The sequence below is a fragment of the Carcharhinus amblyrhynchos genome, chromosome 30 (genome assembly GCF_965287045.1).
Source record: "Carcharhinus amblyrhynchos chromosome 30, sCarAmb.v2.hapA, whole genome shotgun sequence".
Classification (NCBI taxonomy): domain Eukaryota; kingdom Metazoa; phylum Chordata; class Chondrichthyes; order Carcharhiniformes; family Carcharhinidae; genus Carcharhinus; species Carcharhinus amblyrhynchos.
The window spans coordinates 20987334-21010765 of record NC_137353.1 but is presented as its reverse complement, the minus strand read 5'-3'; the positions used below and the strand labels follow the sequence as shown (position 1 = coordinate 21010765).

General features: G+C 38.8%; 1 protein-coding gene across 2 annotated transcripts in view; it reads right to left on the bottom strand.

Moving 5' to 3' along the window:
- The window catches only part of capzb (capping actin protein of muscle Z-line subunit beta), a 107950-nt gene that overhangs the window by 54031 nt on the left and 30487 nt on the right, over positions 1-23432 (bottom strand). For both annotated transcript variants that reach the window (XM_080214897.1, XM_080214898.1), the window contains exon 3: positions 846-967. In XM_080214897.1, coding sequence (XP_080071023.1) covers positions 846-967 — 122 coding nt within the window. The remainder of the gene's footprint in view (positions 1-845; positions 968-23432) is intronic.

The following is a 23432-nucleotide window of genomic DNA, read 5'->3' as shown; positions in this document are numbered from 1 at the left end:
ATCTGATATCATGTAGCCGATTTTCCGAGGATTATAAGCAGGCCTCAATCAAGGAAGCTGCATCCTCGACAGTAAAGATTCTTTCTTCTACTTCATTAAGCCTGTTAGGGGTACCCTGCAGTTGAGTGCTGATATTCTGTGCCAAACAGCCGAGTTTGTCTCGATAACTTTAATAATATTGGCAGTCACCATCTGCAATGGCTTCAAAAGGTGATGATTAGGAGCCTGCTCACTAACCAAGTTGTCATGTTGAGAATTCGGCTCCACCACAGTTGTCTCCAACTGCTCCTTTATCAAGGATTTTCCCGATACTTATTGGTGTTTTGTTACCAATACTTAACCAGAAATTTTCCAGGGACATACTACAGAGTTTTCACTCCAGGATTACGCAATTATGGGCTGTGCAGCACAATAATTGAAAGGAATAAAAGATGAGTGGTGCCACAGCTCACAGAAACAGCTATTCTTGCACTCTCATAATGTGACCCCTACAAATGAAGTTTAAATCAATGCAGCCATTAATTTGTTTATGTCTCAAGCTACTGATGCCAAAGTATCTGGTATTTTGATTCAGAATTCAACCACCAATGAGGCAACATTGCTTTCAAAACTTCTCTTACACAGCTGTACTAAAATGATTCTAAACTTCCAGATTCATCAAATTCAAACAGGATGAATTATTGAAAGAGGAGTGCAAGTGCAATTAGTAGCTGAATTGTCAGGGCTTCAAGGGTTGGATTATCTGGGCCATAGCTAGGGGAGCAACAGATACAAGTTTTACATCTGCATTATGTATTTGGATTTTAAAAAGGTTGGCAAGACTTTTTCCATTTCAGTTTACTCACCTGTATGAGTCACCATCTCTATTATAGTCACAAAGTAAGTAATCCTTTCCTACTACTTTATCCCTGGCGATCTTCAGCGGCTGATCTACTGATGATAATAGATCTTCACAGAGAGTTGGAACCTGTTTGCCAAAAGATCAAGAAGAACACATTAGAAACAATTGTAATTTGGAATTTTCCGTTTCATAATCTTAATAGGATTGGTGACAGTTTAAGACACATCATCATCACCTTTAAATGTCACAAGTAATGAGAAATACAGATATATCAGGAAAACAAATAAAAATACAAAATAGAAATACCTATGCTCATATTTTCAGAATGGTCCCACTCGAATCACCTAACAATTTAAAATAAAAATTTTGCTCATGTATTTCAATGAACACCACAGCTGGATCTCAGGCTCTTGCTGCAACTCCACAGATTAAGATATCATGCTTTCAGGGTTGTGCAGACACATCAGGTCCCTGCTTTGAGTATGATAATCTACTGGGAACAAGAAGAACACCAAATAGCGCATAGGTGGAATCACTGTACCCCAGCCATAAGACACTTTCCTGCTTTATTTTAAGACCAATTAAAACATTGGACTCCAAACTTTATTTAAAGTCATATTATAAACACCATTTTCCATTTAACATTCTTCAAATTATTTAATGCATTATATTTAGCAAAGTTTAAATACTTAACTACCACCTGGCAGTCAACATCTGCAAAAATCACATGCATTTATAATTAAAGATGTCAAAACGTGAAGAAAATTGCATGTTCATTAGTTATTTCTTTAACTTTGCATTCACCACTCTTAATAGGCACCAACAGTATATCAGAGATGTGCTGCTGGAAGGATACACTTCCTCTATCCCAAACACAAATCACAATAATGCATCAATTGCTCCATTTTCACTTTCCAGAGAAATTGAAACATATTTCCCCTGCTGCAATTTCTCGTTGGCACACGTTATATCGTATGAAGTCTACATGTTACACTTTCATCGCCAGCAAGCTTTAATAGGGCAGTACAGTGTCACAGTGCTTAGTGCTGTTGCCTCACAGCACCAGGGATCTTGATTCGATTCCTGGCTTGGGTCACTGTCTGTGCGGATTCTGCACATTCTCCCCATGTCTGCATATTTTCCTCCGGGTGCATCAATTTTCCCCCACATTCTGGTTAGGTGCATTGGCCATGCTAAATTCTCCCTCAGTGTACCCATACAGGCACCGGAGTGTGGCGACTAGGGGATTTTCACAGTAACTTCATTGCAATGTTAATGTAAGCCTACTTGTGACACTAATAAATAAACTTTCAAACTACATGACTGGTTTTATGGACAATTCTCCAGAATGTATTTACAGGGGCAGTCAGCAGATATTGATGGCTACTGAAGTCACCTTAACTGGACAAGGTGCTGTGTGCAAGATGTGCATCTGATGTGGAAATGTCTATTGACCTGCTGAACAGCCAACAGACCAGGAATGGGGAGCTCGATCTTGGCTGTCATTTCAGTGAAGTACAAAAGAAATGCAGCAAAGTCCCTCAAACAATATTGTTAAAAGGTTTAGCTGGTCATTCAACCTAATTTCTGTTCATCTGACTTTGCAGTATGTTACCTGCTTGGAATATTGACCTACATAACAAGGAAGGAGGAACTAAGTAGCTGTGAAGTACTTTGGAACATCCTCAGGACATAAGTTGCTACCCAAGTTCTTTTTCTTTCCTGAGGGTGGTTTTAATTTGTCCTTTCAATTCAATACACTTGAAACTGCAGTGCTTCACAAAATCTTAATCATCGCTGCATGGACTTATATCAGCCTACTTTTTGCTGCATTTATGTATGGAAATAAAAATTACATGCAAGTTTGAAATTAGATTGGTATTGCTTAGAATAAAAAAACCTGTGACTCATGTGAATGTTTTCAATCTCTGCTGTAATGTATTGTCTCTACACTTCTCATCAGAATGTGGTACTTCTGTTATAACAGCTATGGGCTCACTCTGTTTCCATGATCAAGGATGTGTCAGAACTAGTATGTATGCAATACCCCAAAATCATCGCATCTGTGTGACATTTTAAAATTCTAATTATTTTCATGTGTTATTGTTCTTTCTGAATCAGATTTGCCAGTAATGTTCCCTTATATGAAATTGTAACTTATTTTGCCATACATGATCCAAACTCAAGGTTGGTGTGAATCTCACACTTGCCTGAACAACAATTACTTTACATACCATCATAATTAATTATGTACCACATACCCAAACTCCCCCTTAAGTAGGGCAACAGCCTGGCACTGTGGAAAAACAACCCAAAGGACTATCTGCCATACTGCCAAGTCACAGCAAACACAACGCGAATGATTTATGCTCTGTAAATCACCAGCCCCAGGCATGTGCTGTACTCTCACAATTTCAGGATTCAATTTATAATTACTTGCCAACTTTTGGCTTGATTTACTGGCGAGAATTTGGTGAAGCTGTGAAATGATAGAGGCAGCAACATGAAGCAGAACGGAATTGGAAAAAAGTAAAATGCAACATATTAATTTAAACAGGAAATATTTGAAGTGGTGGTTAACAAAAAAATTAAGCAGTCTGCTCCAGCTGTTCTGGGAAAAAGGTTCAAGGGGGAGATGAAAATTGTGTTGCAGAGTACTTTTTTGTGTGTCTATACACATTATGTAATTAGTAGATAGAAGATTAAAGTCAACTGCAAAAGGCAACAGCCAAGAACTTCAGCAATGCCAAAGCATTTTTCACAATAATCACACCCCCATATCCTTTATACTGCAAGCTCTAATTAAAAAGATTTAAATTTCAATTAGATTGTGTCACTTTGTTTTGCACCAAAAAAAATTCCAAATAAATCTTGTGAAATATCAAAGCATTCGTCCAAGGATTTCACTCTTGTAGTTGCACCAACTCTTCAGCAGATGTCTCCCTACTCAATTATCTGACTGCCTACGTTTCAGCCGAATGTAAATTTACTGCTGATAATAGAACCATAAAATCCCTACAGTGCAGCAAGGGGCCATTTGGCCCATCAACTCTGTGTTAACTCTTTAAAAGAGCATCTATCCCCCACCCTATCCCTGTTACCCTGCGCATTTTATCTGGTTAATCCACCAAACCTAACACATTTTGGATACCAAGGGGCAGTTTAACATGTAGAAACATTTTGTACATGGAATGAACAATTATAGTATCTGAAAATAAGAAGGTTAAACTACAAAACAAAAGGGTAACCATCATCAGCCTCTCATCATTGGACAAACCTCTCATCCCAGCGGACCTCTGACATACTGCCTCCAGTGCAAGGAGAATCCTTCCTTAAATAGAGTCCAAAACTGCACACAGTACTCCAGATGTGGTCTCACCATAGTCTTGTTCAAATGTAGCAAGATTTTCAACCCACTTACAATAAAGGTCAATATGCCATTTGCATGCATAATTGCTAGCTGCACCTGCATGTCAGCTTTGTGTTCCTTGCATAAAAACACCCAAATCTCGCAGAATATAACCATTCGAATTTTCAATCCCTCTTAAAAAATATTCTGCTTTTCTGTTCTTACTACCAAAATGAATAATCTCACATTTCTCCATAGGATACTCAATCTGCCACCTTGTTCCCACTTAATTTGTCTCCATCACTTTGCAGCTTCCAAGTCTTCCTCGCAGCTCACCTTCTCACCGTGCTTTCTATCAAATACTTAAAAATCAATTAAATACAACTAGAAAGGGAAAAATACATCTGGCACAAAGTTTTATAGTAATTCCTTCCAACAATTATCCTCCATTATATTTCTCACACACAGCCTCATCGTTTCCCACAGAGCAAATCATCTCCATGGGAGAGGGGTAATGACCTGCTAACAGCAAAACCACCAACGTCCTGTCACATATCCCTGGTCACCTTTGCACAACAATATGGCTGACAATGAGATAACACATAAAAGGGTTTGAGAGAAAACTACATCGAACAACACACTAGCAGACTTCAAATTCAATGCGGACCTCCAACAGCTGCGTGGGGTTTTAATATCTGATACAAGTAGAACCGGACATTCAAACAAGTGTTTTATAAATTTATCCCATTATATTTTTTATTGTGCCCTTGAATGGTCTCATCGTGAGCTGCTACAGTGTACAGAGCTGTTTGAAAAGCCATTTAAAATACACCTAGGGATTTAGAGTATGTATTCCAGATTTCTGAATGGAGTCATAAAGCTGGAATCAAGCTGAGAAGGAATGTTACCAAAGTAAAGTATTTAGGATCAGAGTTTGTACTGGATGCAATCTATGTATTTGGGACCACACTGGTCTTATTACACGCAATCTGTATGCATTTAGGATCAGAATTTGCACTGGATACAATTCATTTAAGAATACATGGTTCATATTGTATAAAATCTGTATAGATTTAGGATTAAACTGTACTGTATGTGATCAGTATGTATTTAGAATCATAGGGCTTATTCTGCATGCAATTCTCTTAAATGAGTATACCTCTTACATGTAATTTATTCTGAAACGTGGATTGGTTCTGCAGTATTGCTGCCCGTAGTCCTCCTTTAATATTTCTTTGCACTAAGACCCCGCTGAGAAAATCATAACGACATTTCCAACTTCATTTAAACTGGATTCATTCATGTGATCTGGGCATCACTGGCAAGGCCAGCATTTACGGTTCAATTCAAAATATCATTCTCCAAAATAACATTAATCTTACTGCTATCCCCAGGAACCATCAGCATTTTTCAGTGCAGCCCTTCTGAAATAAAGAGGCATGGGCACAAAACATGAAGTAGATTAGCTGAGCCTGCATGCAGTTTTAAACAAAGGTAGACTGGTATAAACAGTTTTGCTGTTTACAAATGCAACCTCTCAATTACTTAATCAACCTTGTGAAATACGTTCACTAAATAGGTCCCCAATAATTAGTCAAAAATAAGGGGTCAAACTCAAAAGGCATGAGCTGTTCCAGTTGATTCAGTTAAAAAATACATTAATACATTGATGCTGACAAGTTTCTCATGATGCTTCTACCCTATTAAGGAAATAAAGATCATGAACCTTCAATACAGATTATCAATACTGCTGTCTTTCAAGCAGTTTATGGATAGCTATTTCCAGCACAGCATAATGGCACTCTGATTCACTTCTAAACGGAAACATTGATAAATGGATTTATGGAAAAATTAGAACACATTAACATAAAAACAAAAAACACTGGAAATATTCATCAGGGCTAGCGGCATCTGGGAAGCAAGAAACAGAATTAAAGGGGCAGAACTTCCAAAGCCAACCTAAGTCTTAAAACATGCACAAGTGCTGCAAATGCCTGGAACTTTGAACTTCCAACAGGCTGATTTGCACTGGTTGGACACTCCAAGAATATCTCTTACATGGATCTCTGTGGAAGATTTTGGCTGGATGTGTGTTCACCCAGATACTTAACCTAGGATTGTTAAACTGTTTAATCTCAACTGCAACTCAGTGTAACTAGTTACTACCCACTCCCCCACGTGCCCTCCATCATACTTCAAATCACACCCTTGATCCAATGCAACTACCCCATGTTCCTCCCCCCCAATCCAATGATTGCCAAAGAGCACAGAAGATGCTGCATAAAGAATACTACAAGCTCATTGAGCCATGAGACAGAGAGCTAGAAACTGCTCCAAAGACTCCAGTATAGTGATATATGAGAAGAAATAAATTATCTTCCATCCAGCAGATTTTAATGAACAGAAAATGGTTTAATTTGATAAAATAGCACTGTCTTGACAAAAGAGCAGTTTGTCTCAAGTATCAAACTCCATTCTAGATAAACCAAGGTAATGAAGATATGCAAAAATCTGGCACAATTCATTTGCATTTGTAAAGCTTTGGATATTTTCCTTAACTGTTCACCTGAATATCTCTGCTGCTGAAAGCCAGCAGAAATACAGGGTGACCTGCTCTGCAGTTTTATATCCGGACCACATTGCAACAAAAAACAAATCCAGGGTTATCCGGGGCGAGCTTCAGCTGTTCAAATTGTGTGGTACAAATCCAATAGCACTGGGACATATGCAGCTGGGAAAGGTAATGCTGTATTCATTGAGCAAAAAGCAAGATGACAGAAGCAGCATAAAGAAAACCATAAGGAAAAGAAAAGGCGACCATCCTCTTAAAAAAATTTCTGGACAATGCTTCTATTATTTGCCTTGTAAGAAAGCCCTTCAGGGCAGTTAGTTACCCTAATAATGCCACTTTAATTAATATTAACCACCTGACTGCTGTGTAATCTCAAGAGTACACCACATTTTAAGAGAAAGGCAAGTCCAGGAGGACTTTTACGAAAACATTCTTCTACACTGGAGAAAGATTGAAGCTGTTTTTAAAAATGTCAATCAGATTTTGCTACATCTTTCTTGGGCCATTTTTATAAAAATTTATTCTTTTATGGAATGTGGATATAGCTGGCAAGGCCTGCACTTGTTGCCCATTCCAAATGGCTTGCTTGGCCACTTCAGAGAACAAGCAGTAAACAGTCAATCACATTACTGTGGATCTGGAGTTACATGTAGGTCAGGCAAGGATGGCAAACTTCCTTCCCCACAGGGCATTAGAACATAAGAACATAAGAAATAGGAGCAGGAGTAGGCCATCCAGCCCTTCGAGCCTGCCCCGCCATTCAATAAGATCATGGCTGATCTGTCGCTGCTCAGTTCCACTTTCCCGCTTTCTCCCCATAACCCTTAATCCCCTCTCTTATCAAAAACCCATCAACCCGCGTCTTAAAAATATTTAGCGAGGCAGCCTCCACCACTTCAACGGACAGAGAATTCCAGAGATTCACCACCCTTTGAGTGAAGAAGTTCCTCCTCAACTCCGTTCTAAACCGCCCCCCTTTTATCTTGAGGCTGTGCCCCCTAGTCCTACTGTCTTTTTTGAGCGGGAAGAGTCTCTCCACCTCTATCCTATCCATCCCATTCATCATCTTAAGTCTCAATGAGATCTCCCCTCATTCTTCTAAACTCTAATGAGTACAAGCCCAGTTTATTCGTGAAGTAGATGGGTTTTTACAACAATTGGTGATCGTTCTCATTTCACTGAGATGGGGTTTATATTCCAGATTTATTTATGGCATTTAAATCCCACCAGTTGCCATGGTAGGATTTGAACCAAGGTCCCCAAAGCATTAGTCTGCATCACAGGATTACTACCAGTTCAGATGATGTTGCCACTATTTCGCCTGGGCAGCATGGTGGTGCAGTGGTTAACAATGCTGCCTCACAGCACCAATGACCCGGGTTCGATTCCCATATTGGTTCATACTGCAGAGTTTGCACAGACGTTCTGCGTGGGTTTCCTCCAGGTGCTCCAGTTTCTTCCCACAGTCTAAAAAGCGTGCTGGTTAGGTGCATTGGCTATGCTAAATTCTCCCTCAGTATACCATAACAGGCAACTAGTGTGGCAACTAGGGGATTTTCACAATAACTTCATTGCAGTGTTAAAAAAGCCTACTTGTGCCACTAATAAACTTTAACCTTTGACCTTTTTGGTTCAGTTTGGTGAGAAAAGAATGCCAATTTGCTTTAAAATTGCACTGCTAGTTTCTGGAAACTGTTGACAAGGGGGACCCAGCGGCATAACAGCCAGCAAATTGGTCCAAATAGATAAAAGCAACTGTCATGTTGTCATGAACTTGTAACATCACAACATGTAAAACATCGATGGGAGAGGACGTATAAATGTTGACGTCAGAGGCCAGCCTAAAATACCCATTGTTGGAGCAGTATTTTTACAAGGCACCATTAGATCACCAACAGGTATGAAGATGCATGGAAGAGCAACCCTTTCTGGTGATCGGCATAACAAAAATCAGACCGTTTTAGCCTTTTCTGGTTACTCACAATCTAGATTATGCCAGCCAGTGGCAAAGATTAATAAATGAGCAGTTTTAAATTTTGGAGTACTTTGCAGACTAAGACTTTAAACAACTGACAAGTCATTGTGGGTAACAGCTCTTCACTCTGCTAAAATATTTCAGATTTATGAAGATAAACAAATAGCATCTTGTTTTTAAAGGGTACAAATTTGTAAATGGCAATCAGAATTAAAAGCCTAACTATTACACCAACAGATGGTAAAGACTGCTGACTGACTGTTCCTCATGGAGGCTATGGACCTTATACGTTTCTACACACAAAGTTGTGTTACAGCCTTTAATAATTTAAACCTGATTCTTCGATTGACCCCATCAGTGACCATGAGGAACTATTAATGCCAGCTAGTAACCCAGCAATCTATCCCAGCAAGATTCAATTTCTGCGATGCTTAAATTAGATAACCACCACTAGCTGAATTATATTTGGAAAGATCACAGGATTGATATTTGTGCAATACTTCAGAAATTGCACTCAGCAGTTTTTAAAACACTTAACACATTCAAAGAATGCTTTATTACAAGGTTCATTTAAAAGGCAAGCTTAGCAATGCATTTTCTAGTCTTAAATTATTTTACAGATATTAAATTGTGCTGTGGAATATCCAGCATTTATCATTAATAAAAGTATAAATATGATTGTTGACTCTACAATGCATTCAAGCTTGATTCACAAAATTACCTAGGCCAGCCTTTAAATCGTCAGCCACGGTTCAGTCAGTTGTACTCTCACCTCTGGGTCATAAGGAGTTCAAGTCCCTTTCTGAGACTAGGGCACAGGGTCAATACTCCAGTGCAGTACTGAGGGAGTGCTGTACTGCTGAATGTGTTAACCCTTTAGGATCCCCTGGCATTACCAAGCAAAGGGCAGGAGGAGATATCCCTGGTATCATGGGCCAACAATTCTTCTTCAATTACAAAACAGATCACCTATTAATTATCACATTGCTGTTTGTGGGAGCATGCTGTGCGTTAATCAGCTGTGATGGTTCCTATATTATTATAATGATTATACTTCAAAATAACTTTATTAGGCTTAAAAGTGTTTTGTGACACCGTACAGCTATGAAAGATGCTTTATAAATGTGAGGTTTTTTTTCTAACCCCTTGGGCAACTACCGTGAAACATGCAAATACATTCTCTCCCTGAAGCTTTGGTTTAAAACATGATGGTTTTTACTAAATAACTAAATCAACAGGATCAACATCTAGTTTGCAAACAGTACGGATCAACCTGCTGGTGCCTAACAGCAATAATATTTATTTACAAGGCAAAACCCGTCAGCATGTATTCTTATAAACTTCAAAAAATTATGAACAAACCCATTCACAGGAAAGATGGATTTATTCCAAGTACTGTAAATTCAGTCTTCACATACTAAAAAAAGTCAATCTCAGTTTCTTCAATTTGTCATTACAAAAAGTACACAAAGAAGAGGAGTTTGTGTGGATAGATTCTTATGAGTTTGTAAACTTAATTACCTCCACGCCAAGACAAAAGTTTTGGAAGCCCGATCCAAGCAATGGTGCCTTGGAATTGGGCTGCCTAATACTGCTTAAAGTTTGGGAAACTCAAGCCACCAGCTATTTGGGGGGAGTTGGAGCCATCTCATCAGTATTCTTGCCTGGCTCCCTGCCTGAATAACTCCTGTAATAGGCTTGTCAAAGTCTAAGACTGGTTTAGCTAGGGTTTGGGAAGGCAACATTTAGCTTATGTAGGGAGTTGGAGGCGCACATTCACGGAGCACAGAGACGTCCTTATGGTTTATTTATTTCAGAAGCCCATTCTGTCCACAAGGAAGATGGGGTGGCAGGTCATAAGTTCGGGTTGTATGATCAAAAGCGGAACTTGGGTAAGCTGTATATACGAAGAAAAGGTTTTACCTGGGGAAGGCTAGGAGCTTGGCCATAATCACCATGCTTAAAATCTACCTTGCTGATGTAATAGAGCTATCTCTTTGCTACAGCATGTGAATTTCTTGAGTGAGTGTATACAGAGAAGCACCCAATTATATCCCTGGCATTGGAGAGAAGTCTGCATCACACTGAAGGTGGCAATGGTTTTCAGATTTCCATTCTCACTGTGATATATTAGTAACCTGCAATGAGAACCCCCCCTAGAAGCAGGTTCAAGATAAGGTAAGATGCCACCTCTGGTTTTGACATACTTCTCCCCAGGGCTGGATTACATTCTTCCAGAATTTGGCTGACAAATTTTATATCATCCAACATGACAACTACTGCGTAATACAAGACTCTGCTCTTTAAAATACATCTAACAACCTAAACCAATTCCATTCTACTATAGCCTATTTCAGCACTTCATCTATCTTTCACAGGTCCCTAGGATCCTTAGAACCCAAGGAAGTAGATAAGATCCTAAATGAATACTTTGCATCAGTATTGTAAACTTGAATACCTCCAAGCAAAGACAAAAGTTTTGGAAGCCTGATCCAAGCAATAATGCCTTGGAATTGGGCTGCCTTATACTGTTTAAAGTTTGGGAAACTCAAGCCACCAGCTACGTGCGGGGGAGTTGGAGCCATCTCATCAGTATTCTTGCCTGGCTTCCTACCTGAATAACTCCTGTAATAGGCTTGTCAAAGTCTAAGACTGGTTTAGCTAGGGTTTGGGAAGACACCATTCAGATTATGTAGCAAGTTGGAGGTGCACATTCATGGAGCAAAGGAGGGGGACACGCTAATTGGTAGTGTCTCAGAGGGATGTATAGACTCGTTAGAACAAATCGCAATTACAAGGGAGGAAGTGTTAGGTGTTTTAGGAAGCATTAAGGTAGACAGATCCCCAGGGCCCGATGGCATCTGTCCTAGATTACTGAGAGAGACGAGATGAAATTGCTGGGCCTCTAACAGAAATTTTTGTTTCTGTGTCCAAATCTTTGGACACAGGTGAGGTCCCAGGGGATTGGAGGATAGCAAATGTGGCCCCGATATTTAAGAAAGGTAGCAAGGATAACCCGGGTAATTGTAGGCCAGTGAGTTGACGTCCGTGGTAGGGAAATTGTTGGAGAAGATTCTTAGAGATAGGATCTATACACATTTAGAACTGAACAGTCTCATTAGCAATGGACAACATGGTTTTGTACGAGGGAGGTCATATCTCACAAATTTGGTTGAGTTTTTTGAAGAGGTGACAAAAATGATTGAGGGAAGGGCTGTGGATGTCATTCATGTGGATTTTAGTAAAGCATTTGACAAGGTCCCTTGTGGCAGGCTGGTGCAAAAGGTTAAATCTCACGGGATCAAAGGTGAACTAGCTAGATGGCTACAGAACTGGCTTGGCCATAGAAGACAGAGGGTAGCAGTGGAGGGGTCTTTTTCCGATTGGACGTCTGTGACTAGTGGTGTTCTACAGGTATCTGTATTGGGACGTCTGTTGATTGTGAGATATATAAACAATTTGGAAGAAGATGTAGCTGGTCTGATTAAGTTTGCGGACAACACAAGGATTGCTGGAGTTGTGGATAATGATGAACATTGTTAGAGATTACAACAGGATATAGAATTGGGTGGAGAAATGGCAGATGGAATTTAATCTAGATAAATGTGAAGGGATGCATTTTGGTAAATCTAATGCGGGGGGGGAGCTATACAATAAATGGCAGAACCATCAGGAGTATAGATACAGAGGGATCTGGGTGTGCAAGTCCACAGATCCTAAAGATGGCAGCACAGGTGGAAACGGTAGTGAAGGCCGCATATGGCATGCGTGCCTTTATTGGACAGGGCAGAGAGTATAAAAGCTGGCATATGATGTTGCAGTTTTTTGAACATTGGTTAGGCCACATTTGGAATACTGCATCCAGTTCTGGTCACCACACTACCAGAAGGATGTGCAGAAAAGGTTTACTGGGATGTTGCCTGGTATGGAGGGTATTAGCTATGAGGTGAGGTTGATTAAACTAGGGTTCTTCTCCCTGGAAAGACAGAGGTTGAGGGGTGACCTAATAGAAGTTTATAAAATTATGAAAGGCATAGATAGGGTGAACAATTGAACGCTTTTTCCCAGGTCAGAAATGACAAACACAAGGGGTCACAAGTTCAAGGTAAGGGGGGACAAGGTTCAATACAGATAGGCGGGGACTTTTTTTTTACATAGAGGGTGGTGGGAGCCTGGAATGCACTACCAAGCAAGGTAGTTGAGGCATACATGCTAGGATCATTTAAGACTTATCTAGATAGGCACATGAACAGACTGGGAATACAGGGATACAAACGGATGGTCTAGTTAGGAACACATGATCGGTGCAGGCTTGGAGGGCCAAAGGGCCTGTTCCTGTTCTGTATTCTTCTTTGTTCTTAGACGAGGGATGATTCCAGCTTCCCCAAAAGGATGTCTTATCATGGCTCCTTTGCCATGCAAAGAAAAAGCAAATTGTATTTACTTTTAATGTAATTACAAAGCAGCAACAGAAATACAAAAAAACTTTATTCAGCTAACAAGAGTCAGCTAACAATAGCTCCATTCTTCCAGACTTGTCTACCAGCTGGCTACACAGTCTACCTCAGGATATTCCACTCAGATTTATTTCACCTCTGTAGGGAAGCAAGTTAGTCAAATTTCCTTTCCACTTTTCATCAAATCTGCATCACTGACTCAAAAACTTTAAAAGTTTCAACTTGGCAGTATTTGTTTTTTGCTGAAGCTGTTGATACCAAACTTTCATCAATGCAGTTTATACGATATGTAAATTGCCTTGCACTTGGTGGAACCAAAAGCTATTAAAAATACCCAGACCTCTTTGTGCATTACACGGTTTCCAGTTGAAACACAAATGCAGAATTCCTTGCACTAGGTTATATAATGTAAAAGTTCAACTGGGCATAAACCTTAAAAATGTGCTTGAAGTGTTCACAGCTCATTTCAGAACTTTAAACTGGCAATTCACAGATAAGGCAGATCATGCATCATTGCAAAAAATCAAGAAGTCAGATTGCCCATCTTAGAATTAAGAACACGTGAATGCTGGGCGCTGGAAAGAAAACCAGTCATCATCTGAAACAAACAAAAGGCAACTCTCCATGTGTGACCCTTCATTAGAAACTCAGTTTGAAAGGCTGTGTTTGCTACATGCAACTTCTGCTAAAAGCAAAGGTGACCACAAGGGAAACAACTGGTGGGAACTAACCATGACATTTCAGGGCTGCAATATTACTTGGCCAAAGCAAAGGCACATTGCAAACCGACATATATGGCCTTTTATTTTACAAAAAATGTTTAACAATTACCTTGGCTGTTAGAAATGATTGGATTTTGCTTCATTGTTAATTCTTAGTGTTAGAATTTTTGGAAACTGAAGACCTGTTTCAAAAATGTGATGGTTGGAATTTTTGCTTCAGCTTAAATTCCAAAACACATTGGACGTCCCGCTAACTTTTGTGCAAGGCCAGTGTAGTTGTTTTACAATTAATCATGTTATTTATTATTAGTATTGCTAATAATGTTTTCATTATTTAATAAATTATGGTATTTCTAATTTTTGCAGCACTCAATCAAAAGCTTCAAATTAATAATAGAAGAAACTTTTGTTGCCACAAAAGTGTACTAAAGATTGCACTAATATTTTATATTATCAAATGCTTTTTATACTGAAAGTGCTGTTGCTAAAGTTGAATGGCTCAACTTCTGCAGAGGTAATAACAGTGGCAGAACTTAAGCTGCAGCACAAAAAGGTTGGAATATTTGCAAGCTTTATTGTTCTTATTTCTATGGCTCTCAGGCCTGAAAGGCTGGCTACACTTAATTACCCTTTACTTAGCAGGATGCATTCTTCCTCCTTTGTCTTGCTCCTTCTGAACACAAATGCACAAAAAACCCGACACCCTTAAAAGTATTGCACCCTAATACATTCATACGTAAAAAACTGACGTTATTATTGGCCACTCAACAAGCCACAACTTTGTGAAGATTTAAACTGGAATAATATTCAAAATACTTCCATGACCCCAAACTCCAAACAGCCTAAATATGCTTTCTATTTGTACTGACCAAACATAATTAGGAGGCATTTTCAGGGCAAAAGCCAATAACAAAAATGAACTACAACAGGATGCAATGATTCAACATCTTACAGTCAACTGTTCCTGTCGGGATTTCTTTCTTTAAAGAATGCAAAAGTAGTAACACAATATATCAAAAGACTTACTCAGGTTTTGTAAATTAAGCAGCAAAACAAGACAAGCTTACTGACTGTTGAAATTTTGCACTTCATTCCTTTTTTCTGTTGAATAGAACTAAACAATTGAAAATTTTCCTGTCCTGAATCACCTTACAGAAAATTTGCAAAACCTGGCCACAGAATTTTAAAGTAGACTTTACTGTCAACATATATAGAGGGCTGTATTTTTAAAAAAGTAACAAGAATCAATTGGTCCTGATTTTAGAGTGATAAACTGCAATGGTCTTCACCATTATTACAAAGTAAATTGGACAATGATTTCTAGAGTACACATGTATAGTTGAACACAGAAATCACACCAAAATCAAGAAGTTGCTGTCAGAGATAGCCCCTCCCACCACAGGGTTATGGTGCAACCATCTTCAACAATGCATTGATTTCAGTGCCAAATGGCTTGACACTGGGACACTTACTCACTAAAGATAACAGGAAGAAATCAGGGCTGATAAATAAGTGAATGTTTAAAAACCTGAAAAATGGTTTAAAAAAAACTTGCATTTATAGTGCCCTTCACAATCACCAGATACATCAAAGCACTTTACAGCTAATGAAGTACATCTGGAGCCATACAGTAACCAATTTGCACACAGCAAACACCCACAAATAGCAACATAAAAATGGCCAAATAATCTGGTCAGTTGAAGGGTAAATATTGGCCAAGACACTTGGGTTAACCTTCTCCTGTCCTCCATCACTTGTTGTACAGAACTTCAGTATTGCTGGAAAGAAAACATTTTGTCAAAGCCTTTTGCCTTCCAGTCATCAGAACAATTACAAGAATGTCAATGTCAGAGGAAACAACAACTTTATACTGCATAAGATGTGCTGATTGGTTTACAAATGGGCTGTGATTGGTAGAGGCGGTGTCATGGAAAACGCACCAGTTGATGGTGACTAACCCTCAACAAATGTAGCCAACCAGTCTGCGCTTGCAAGATGCAAAACAGTGCCCAATATTAGATATGATTCCACTATTGGTCAATGTTTTAGAACAAAACTTGTGTTATATTCACTACAAATTGCTTATATTTAGCATGTTTAATAGCACATTATTAGATTACGTTTGTTGTTAGCCTAACTATATCAGAAATAAAAACAAACTACTTTTACTCAGATTGATCCTTTATTAGAAATACTTGAAACCAATGCACACAATCAATTTGCATTTCATTAAAACAAGCAACCTTTTAGAAAGGGGAGAAAGAACAAGTAATATATTATGGTACGGTTCTCATTACTTACGGTACCACTGTACCGGTCAGTATAATTAAGGAGGCTGTACTTGAGAGTTTATGGGATATGCAGCCTTTGAGTCCAAGTTTAAAGAAGTTACCACTATCTGAATTTTGTTTTGAACTTCTTCAGCATTTGGGAGGAAGAAACTCTCAACATGTTATCCAAATAAAAGTATAAGCGGTACAAATAACAAACACTGAAATCTTTAATTATTTCAAAAGAATGCAGCTGTTACGCTTTTAGTCTGACTTCATTCTTCAGGAGTTTTTTTGGATACATCAGTTCTGCAGGCTCCTCACAGCAGTCAATCCAACACAAAAGGTTTGGGTTAATTTCCAGAGCTACATAAGGTCATGCGCAACTCACCTAAGGACTTCTGCTAATAAGAGAAGAAACTGGTTAGGCTCTTATTAACAGCAGGTTGATTGGATTTCCAAAGCCATTAGACCATGAAAAGTCTCTGTGCATTCAAAATCACTGCCCTTTCCAATAGATTCTACAAGATGCAGGTGTTTATACGATAACTCTGGGGGCTTGAGGAATTAGATGGCCTTAAGAAAATCATAAATCACAAAGTAGACCTTGGCATATTCCAGCAAGATTAAGCAGAGTCTTTAAGACATATTATTGAGCCGAGGGGTCCCAACTCCCTTCCAAAATAACATTTCTGTTACAGTCCAAAATGAATGACATTGAATAATAATTTGTTCAGCACTTAAAAGTATGTTAAACTATCCAGTTTAGTAAACCAGTGACTTAAGAATCTGCTAATAAAATTACATTTAAACTGAAGATATTTTTATTGCTGGAGCTCATTGTACTTTTCACCTTGTGCAACATCTTCATTAACAGCAAAGAAATCAGCTTCAAAATTCGCAAAGACCCTGCCAAGGCACGGGGGAATACGTTGTATACCTCAAAACCAAACTTAGTGCATAATATAGGCTGGGAAATCCAGTGAACACAAACACAACATCAGTTGAAACAGTGAAGCATATGTGGGGAGTATTTTTCCACTTGAAGATAAGTAGGGAGCAGTGACAAGAATAAATTAGATCACAGCTGTGTGGTATGCAAACCACTCAGTTTCCTCTAACATTCAAAGCAATAACTGAGCAGCAAGCACACAGGAGATGCATTGGGAACTTCACTCCCAGGAGTTGAGACTCTCATTACATTGGGAATGGCTTGAATGGTCAAACCATAACAGAGTTATTCACCTCTTTACCTTCCCTATATAGGCAATATTTATCCTCCCTTGCCTACACAAGCATCGGTGTACAAAGAACATTTTTGATTACATTTAGTTTGAGTCTGAGAAAGTGACTGTTGTCTTGAATATATATCACACATACCAGATGCTATTTAATGTTCCTTCCTGTATTGCATTTAGCAATAGTTCCAGACTAAGTGACCAGTTTGATTCAGTGCCCATCGCTGATTGGATTGAATCTTTGGAACATGTCAATCAGTAAACTGACTCCCAAATCCAAATCTCATTAAAAAGGAAACTGACACTAAAAACACAAAATTAGAAATGGAAAAGTAAAAAGAAAGCGTTGTTACACTTTTAGATCTTTTCTACCCATATTCCAAATTATGTTGGCAGTCACAATTTAGATCTCATGGGTGAAATCCAGCTCCCTCTACCTTCAAGTGATTTTCCCCCAGCCTTGAAATCTGCAATCATGACAACAAACTTATAATTTAGTTATTTTTAATTTACTATTTATCCAATGTCACTACAGAAACTTACATTGGTCTTCAATAAAGTGTAGGATGTCAAATCATATCTAATTTTAAAAATTAATATTTAAGTGAATACATTAACAAATAAGCAATTTAATAGTGATATAATGCATAATATGGAAAACCTATGGTCAAACTTCTTGGCTGGGAAATTCAACCACAGTCCAAATCTAATGTTAGCTTTTTAAAAAAAATTACAATTGTACATCTTTTTCCTTGTATTTCTTGAACCATAGATGTTAATATCTTATCTCACTCAGCCAAGTGTGAAGATTCCAATTGATGTGATTATTTCCTACTTCAGCAACTTCACATTCCCATAGACAGGTTACAGAATGGAATCAGACAATTAGGGCAGAGAAAGATGCTATCTGGTCCTTCTTGTTCATTGTTCTTGCCAGCCCTATGCAAGAGTAATTCACTTCATCCCCAACACCCCAAGAATCTGCAAATGCTCTCTCTTCAGGTAGTTATCAAATTCACTTTGGAAAGTCACAATTGAATCTGCCAACATCAAAGTATCAGGCAGTGCATTCCAGACCCAAATCACTCTGCATAAAAAAGTTTTTCCTCATATCGGCCATTGCCTCTTTTGCTAATCAAGCATCTTAAGATTCTCAGTCCTTCTGCCAACTGGAACAGTTTTTCCCAAACCATTCTATTTTGAACACCTCTAATCACAGCTATCCCCCATTTCTCAACATAACTGGACTTCTACATCTCTGGAACCATTTGCATAAGTCTTTTCTGTACCATTTCTATTTGTTCAAAAGTAGCTCCATTCCTTTCCTTCAAGCCTAGAGTTGGAAAACCAAATAACATATCAGAAATGTTGAGTTTAGAGAGAGGGAGAAACTGAAGGAAATCATTAGTATTATCAGTACAGAAGCGGTGTTGGGGAAATCGATGGAGTTGAAGGTTAATAAATCCTCAGGTGTAATAATCTAATCCCAGTGTACTTAAGGAAGGGGCCCTAGAAATAGTGGATGCATTAGTAGTCATCTTCCAAGATTTTATAGACTCAAACAATACCTACAGATTGGCAGGTAGCTAATGTGGCTCCACTATTTAAAAAGGGAGGTAGAGAGGAGGTAGTGAATTATAGATCAGTCAGTCTGATGTTGATAGTGAAGAAAATTCTAGAGTCGATTATCAAAGATTTCTTAACTAAACACTTGGTAAACAGTGGTAGAATCAGACAGAGTCAGCATGGATTTACAAAAGGGAAATCGTGCTTAACAAATCTATTCTTTGAGGATGTAACTAGTAGACTTGATGAGGGGGAACCGATGGATGTGGCTTGTTCATCAAAAGCCTTCTGAAAATCCAAAATCCCACATAAGAGATTAGCATTATAAGTTTAAAGCACATGAGATTAGGGATTGGGGTGGTGTATTGAGACAGATAGGAAACTGGTTGGCAGGCAGGAAACAAAGAGTAGGAATATACAAGTCATTTTCCAAATGGCAGTGAGTGATCACAGAGATGGGTGATGGGCCCCAGTTATGCACAATATATATTAATGATTTAGATGAGGGAACTAAATGTAATATCTCTAAAAATGTGGATTACATAAAGCCAGTTGGGAGGGTGAACTGCGAGGAGGATGCAGAGAATCAGTGTGATTTGAAACTGGTTGGCAGGCAGGAAACAAAGAGTAGGAATATACAAGTCATTTTCCAAATGGCAGTGAGTGATCACAGAGATGGGTGATGGGCCCCAGTTATGCACAATATATATTAATGATTTAGATGAGGGAACTAAATGTAATATCTCTAAAAATGTGGATTACATAAAGCCAGTTGGGAGGGTGAACTGCGAGGAGGATGCAGAGAATCAGTGTGATTTGGACAAGCTCAGCGGGTGGGTAAATGCATGGCAGATGCATTATAATGGGGATAAATCTAACGTTATCCACTTTAGTAGTAAAAATAAAGGCAGATAATTACCTAAATGGCTATAAATTAAGAGAGGGGAATGTGAAATGAGACCTAGGCGTCCTCATACGTCAGTTGCTGATGAAAACATGCAGGTGGTAAGATAGCAAATGATATGCAGGAGCAGGGATGTCTTGCTGCAATTTTACAGGGTCTTGGTGAGGCCACACCTAGAATACTGTGCGTAGCTTTGGTGTCCATCTGACAAAGGATATTCTTTCTCGAGAGGGAAGGTTTACCAGACCGATTCCTGGGATGGTGTGGCAGACATATGAAGAGAGGTTGAGTTGGTTAGGCTTCTATTTGTTGGAGGTCAGAAGAATGATGGGGGATATCATAGAAACCAAGACTAGATAGATAGTGTAGATGCAGAAGGGATGTTCCCGATGATAGGTGTATCCAGAACCAGGTGTCAGTCAAAGGATACAGGGAAATGTTTTAGGACTGAGATGAGGAGAAATTTCTTCACCCAGAGAATGGTAAGCCTGTGGAATTTGCTACCACAGGAACAGGCTAAAGCATTGTACGTTTTCAAGAAGAACCTAGATATAGCCCTTGGGGCAAAGGTGGGGTGGGTGCGGGGTACAGCTTCAGGCGACTGAGTTAGATGAACAGCCATGATTATAATGAATGGTGGAGCAGGTTCCAAGAGCTGAACGGCCTACTCCTGCATCTATTTTCTGTGTTTCAATATTTCAAACTAATTTTGTTGAATTCATCTGGAATAGGGCTTGCTCCTTCCAGGCCACTATCTCACCCATTCCCTTAAAATTCACCATCACACAGCTGGCTTCAAACTAAAAATGTGTCTAGATTGAGAGAAATGTTTCTGACTGCTTATCTAGATCTCAAGACTAAGATAGCACTCTTAAAGAACTTGTCCGAGAGTGATGCAAGATACAAGAGATGAAACAATCTAGACTAAAGGTGGAATAGATATAAAAATGTTAACTGTAGCACGTGATTAATGAAAAGAAAGGGCCTAAAGGTGGAAAGCTTATGCTACAAACTATGCAGGAGTGGAAAAAGAAATCACTAATGACAATAAAGTATCTACTAAACTACAGGTAGGGGACGAATCATGAGCAAATAGTGCTTGTGGAGGAGGTGGGATTTCAAACAGGATGGAATGGTTGCCAGCATTTAGGCTCCACAGAGGTCACGAAAGATGAGGAAAGGAGTAACACACCACAATGTTTGTGACTAACAAGTGTTGGTATTGCAAGCATGGCAGAATCTTCACTTAAGGGCATCGAACATGTAATGATGTGATCATAATTGTAACAATGACTTTCGTGAACTTTAAACTGAAAGGAAGAGGAGGCTAGAGATAGGGATGAAACTGGAGAGAACAGGGATGGAGAGAACTTTTTTTTTTGAGGGTAAGAGAATTGATGAACAACATTTCTGAAAGAAATAAAGGATATGCTGGGGAAAGGAAGCTGGTATAAGGAGTTGGAATCTAAGGAACTGATGTTATTCTAGGTGGAAAACTTCACGGATCCTCAAGAATGAGAAACTGTAAAATGGTGTGAGTGTGGGTTGGGAAATAAACCAATTTTCATGATACTATAGCTACTAGGTGTGCTGCATCCTCTGATAAATCACAGTAACATTGCTGATGGTATAAATATGATGCAAGTAGTCTGCATTGGCAGTTTCCATTGCAAATGTAGACATAGGTATTTATAACAGGAAAAAAAAGTGCAAGAAACCATGCAGATAAGATTTTCACTAAGTTAAACAAAGAATAGTCAGCATGCAAACTGAAAATTACAAAAACACGTCTTTCATGGTTGCCTTGGGATCCAGAAACCACTGTTTGGAAACAATGCTCCAATTAGTTTACTGCTTTAAATGATATAGGAGCTATCATGCCATCATCCTGAGCTGTCAAAAATACTTTAATGGCTCCACACATACGCAATCATAACAGGTACCAAATATTTCTGTGTGTTGCACACAAACATTTACTTCAAGTTGATAAGTCACAATTTAGTCCCAGGGTCAAAGTACTTTAGAGCAATTTTAAAAGATATCGTGCTAGAGGCAGTTTTTACTTTCCACATTCATACTGGAATTAGTAGCACTGCACTGCATAATATTTGGAGGCTAATACTTCAATAATTAGAACGTATTCTCAAGAACATTTTACCTCAACAGGACTGACATTTTTAATGAGCTATAATTGGTAGGACTGCAGTCATAGAAAAACAGCAACAGATGTGCTAAATCCTGGATTGTAAATCAACTTCTTAATGAAAACAGTGAGTGTTTGTGAGGGACTATGCCATAGGAAAAAATGTACACATTATTTGCCATGTGAGAAAAATAATAGCCATTTTTAAATTCTCTATTAAATATTTCAACAGTCATATTCACACCAATGACTAATCAGAGTCTAACAATGCAACCAGTATTGTAAAGTGCCACTAATTTTAACTTAAGAAAATGTGTCTGAGTGGCCAGATGTTGCATGAATGGACAATGATCATTTAATGAATCAGCACCTATAGGGCACAAGTAAAAGTTGTAGAAAACACACAAACTAATCAAGCCCTTTCATTTCTCCACAGACTTTGAATAGAAATAATCTACGGCATCACAGAACAGTCCAGGAAGATCAACAAAGCTCCCAAAACCACCTGGAGAATTGAAGGGCATCGGACAGCCACAGGAAGCTAGTTCACTGTGTGCAAACAGCAGCTGCTCTTGATTAGGAGGATGTACTAGCAAAAGTACTGCAAGAAATCAGAAGAGTTAAATCCTCATCATTTTTGACTGACCAGCCATCCACAACTTCAAGATCCATATGGATGCAATTCACTTAGCGGCAGAAACATTGGATTACAAGAAATGGTTCATAAGCAGAGAGTTCTTGGCATTATTACACAACTTAGTGTGCACTGGGCACAAATCAGAGGAAAATGATGGCAATCCCACCAAGTCATGGTTTTGGAACGTTGCCAACTGTAGAGTCCAACATCCAATAAGATATTCAACTTACACATATTATTCCTTCGAGAGAATTTAGATTTAGGCATGCAATCAACATCCAAGGATCACTTAGCAACACAGAGGATATTTAGAGTGAAGGTACAAGGATTAAGTTTTCAAAATCACCAGCATAGTTCCCTGAAAAACCAGATGGGTGTACAGCCAGCCAGACACAGGTGAGGTTTAATTAAACAACACAAGCATCTGTGTGCTTTAAACAAATTTGGGGAACAGCAAGTTGGAAATGTTCCTCAGGCAGAAAACAATTTTTTTTTTAACACAGTCATCAAAAAACCTCTAAACTTTGTTTATGATGTCAGGGGGACTAGCTAGGGTAAATGCAAAGGGATAACGGGGATAGGGCCTGGGTGGGATTGTAGTCGGTGCAGACTCAATGGACCAAATTGCCTCCTTATACACTGTAGGATTCATTGATTCTACAATCTATGTTTCACCATAATGGAATATTTCTAAAAGCAGCATTGGACAAAGGGCTCCCATAAGCTTTGTAAAAGAAAAATTCTAATTTCTGGAAAAA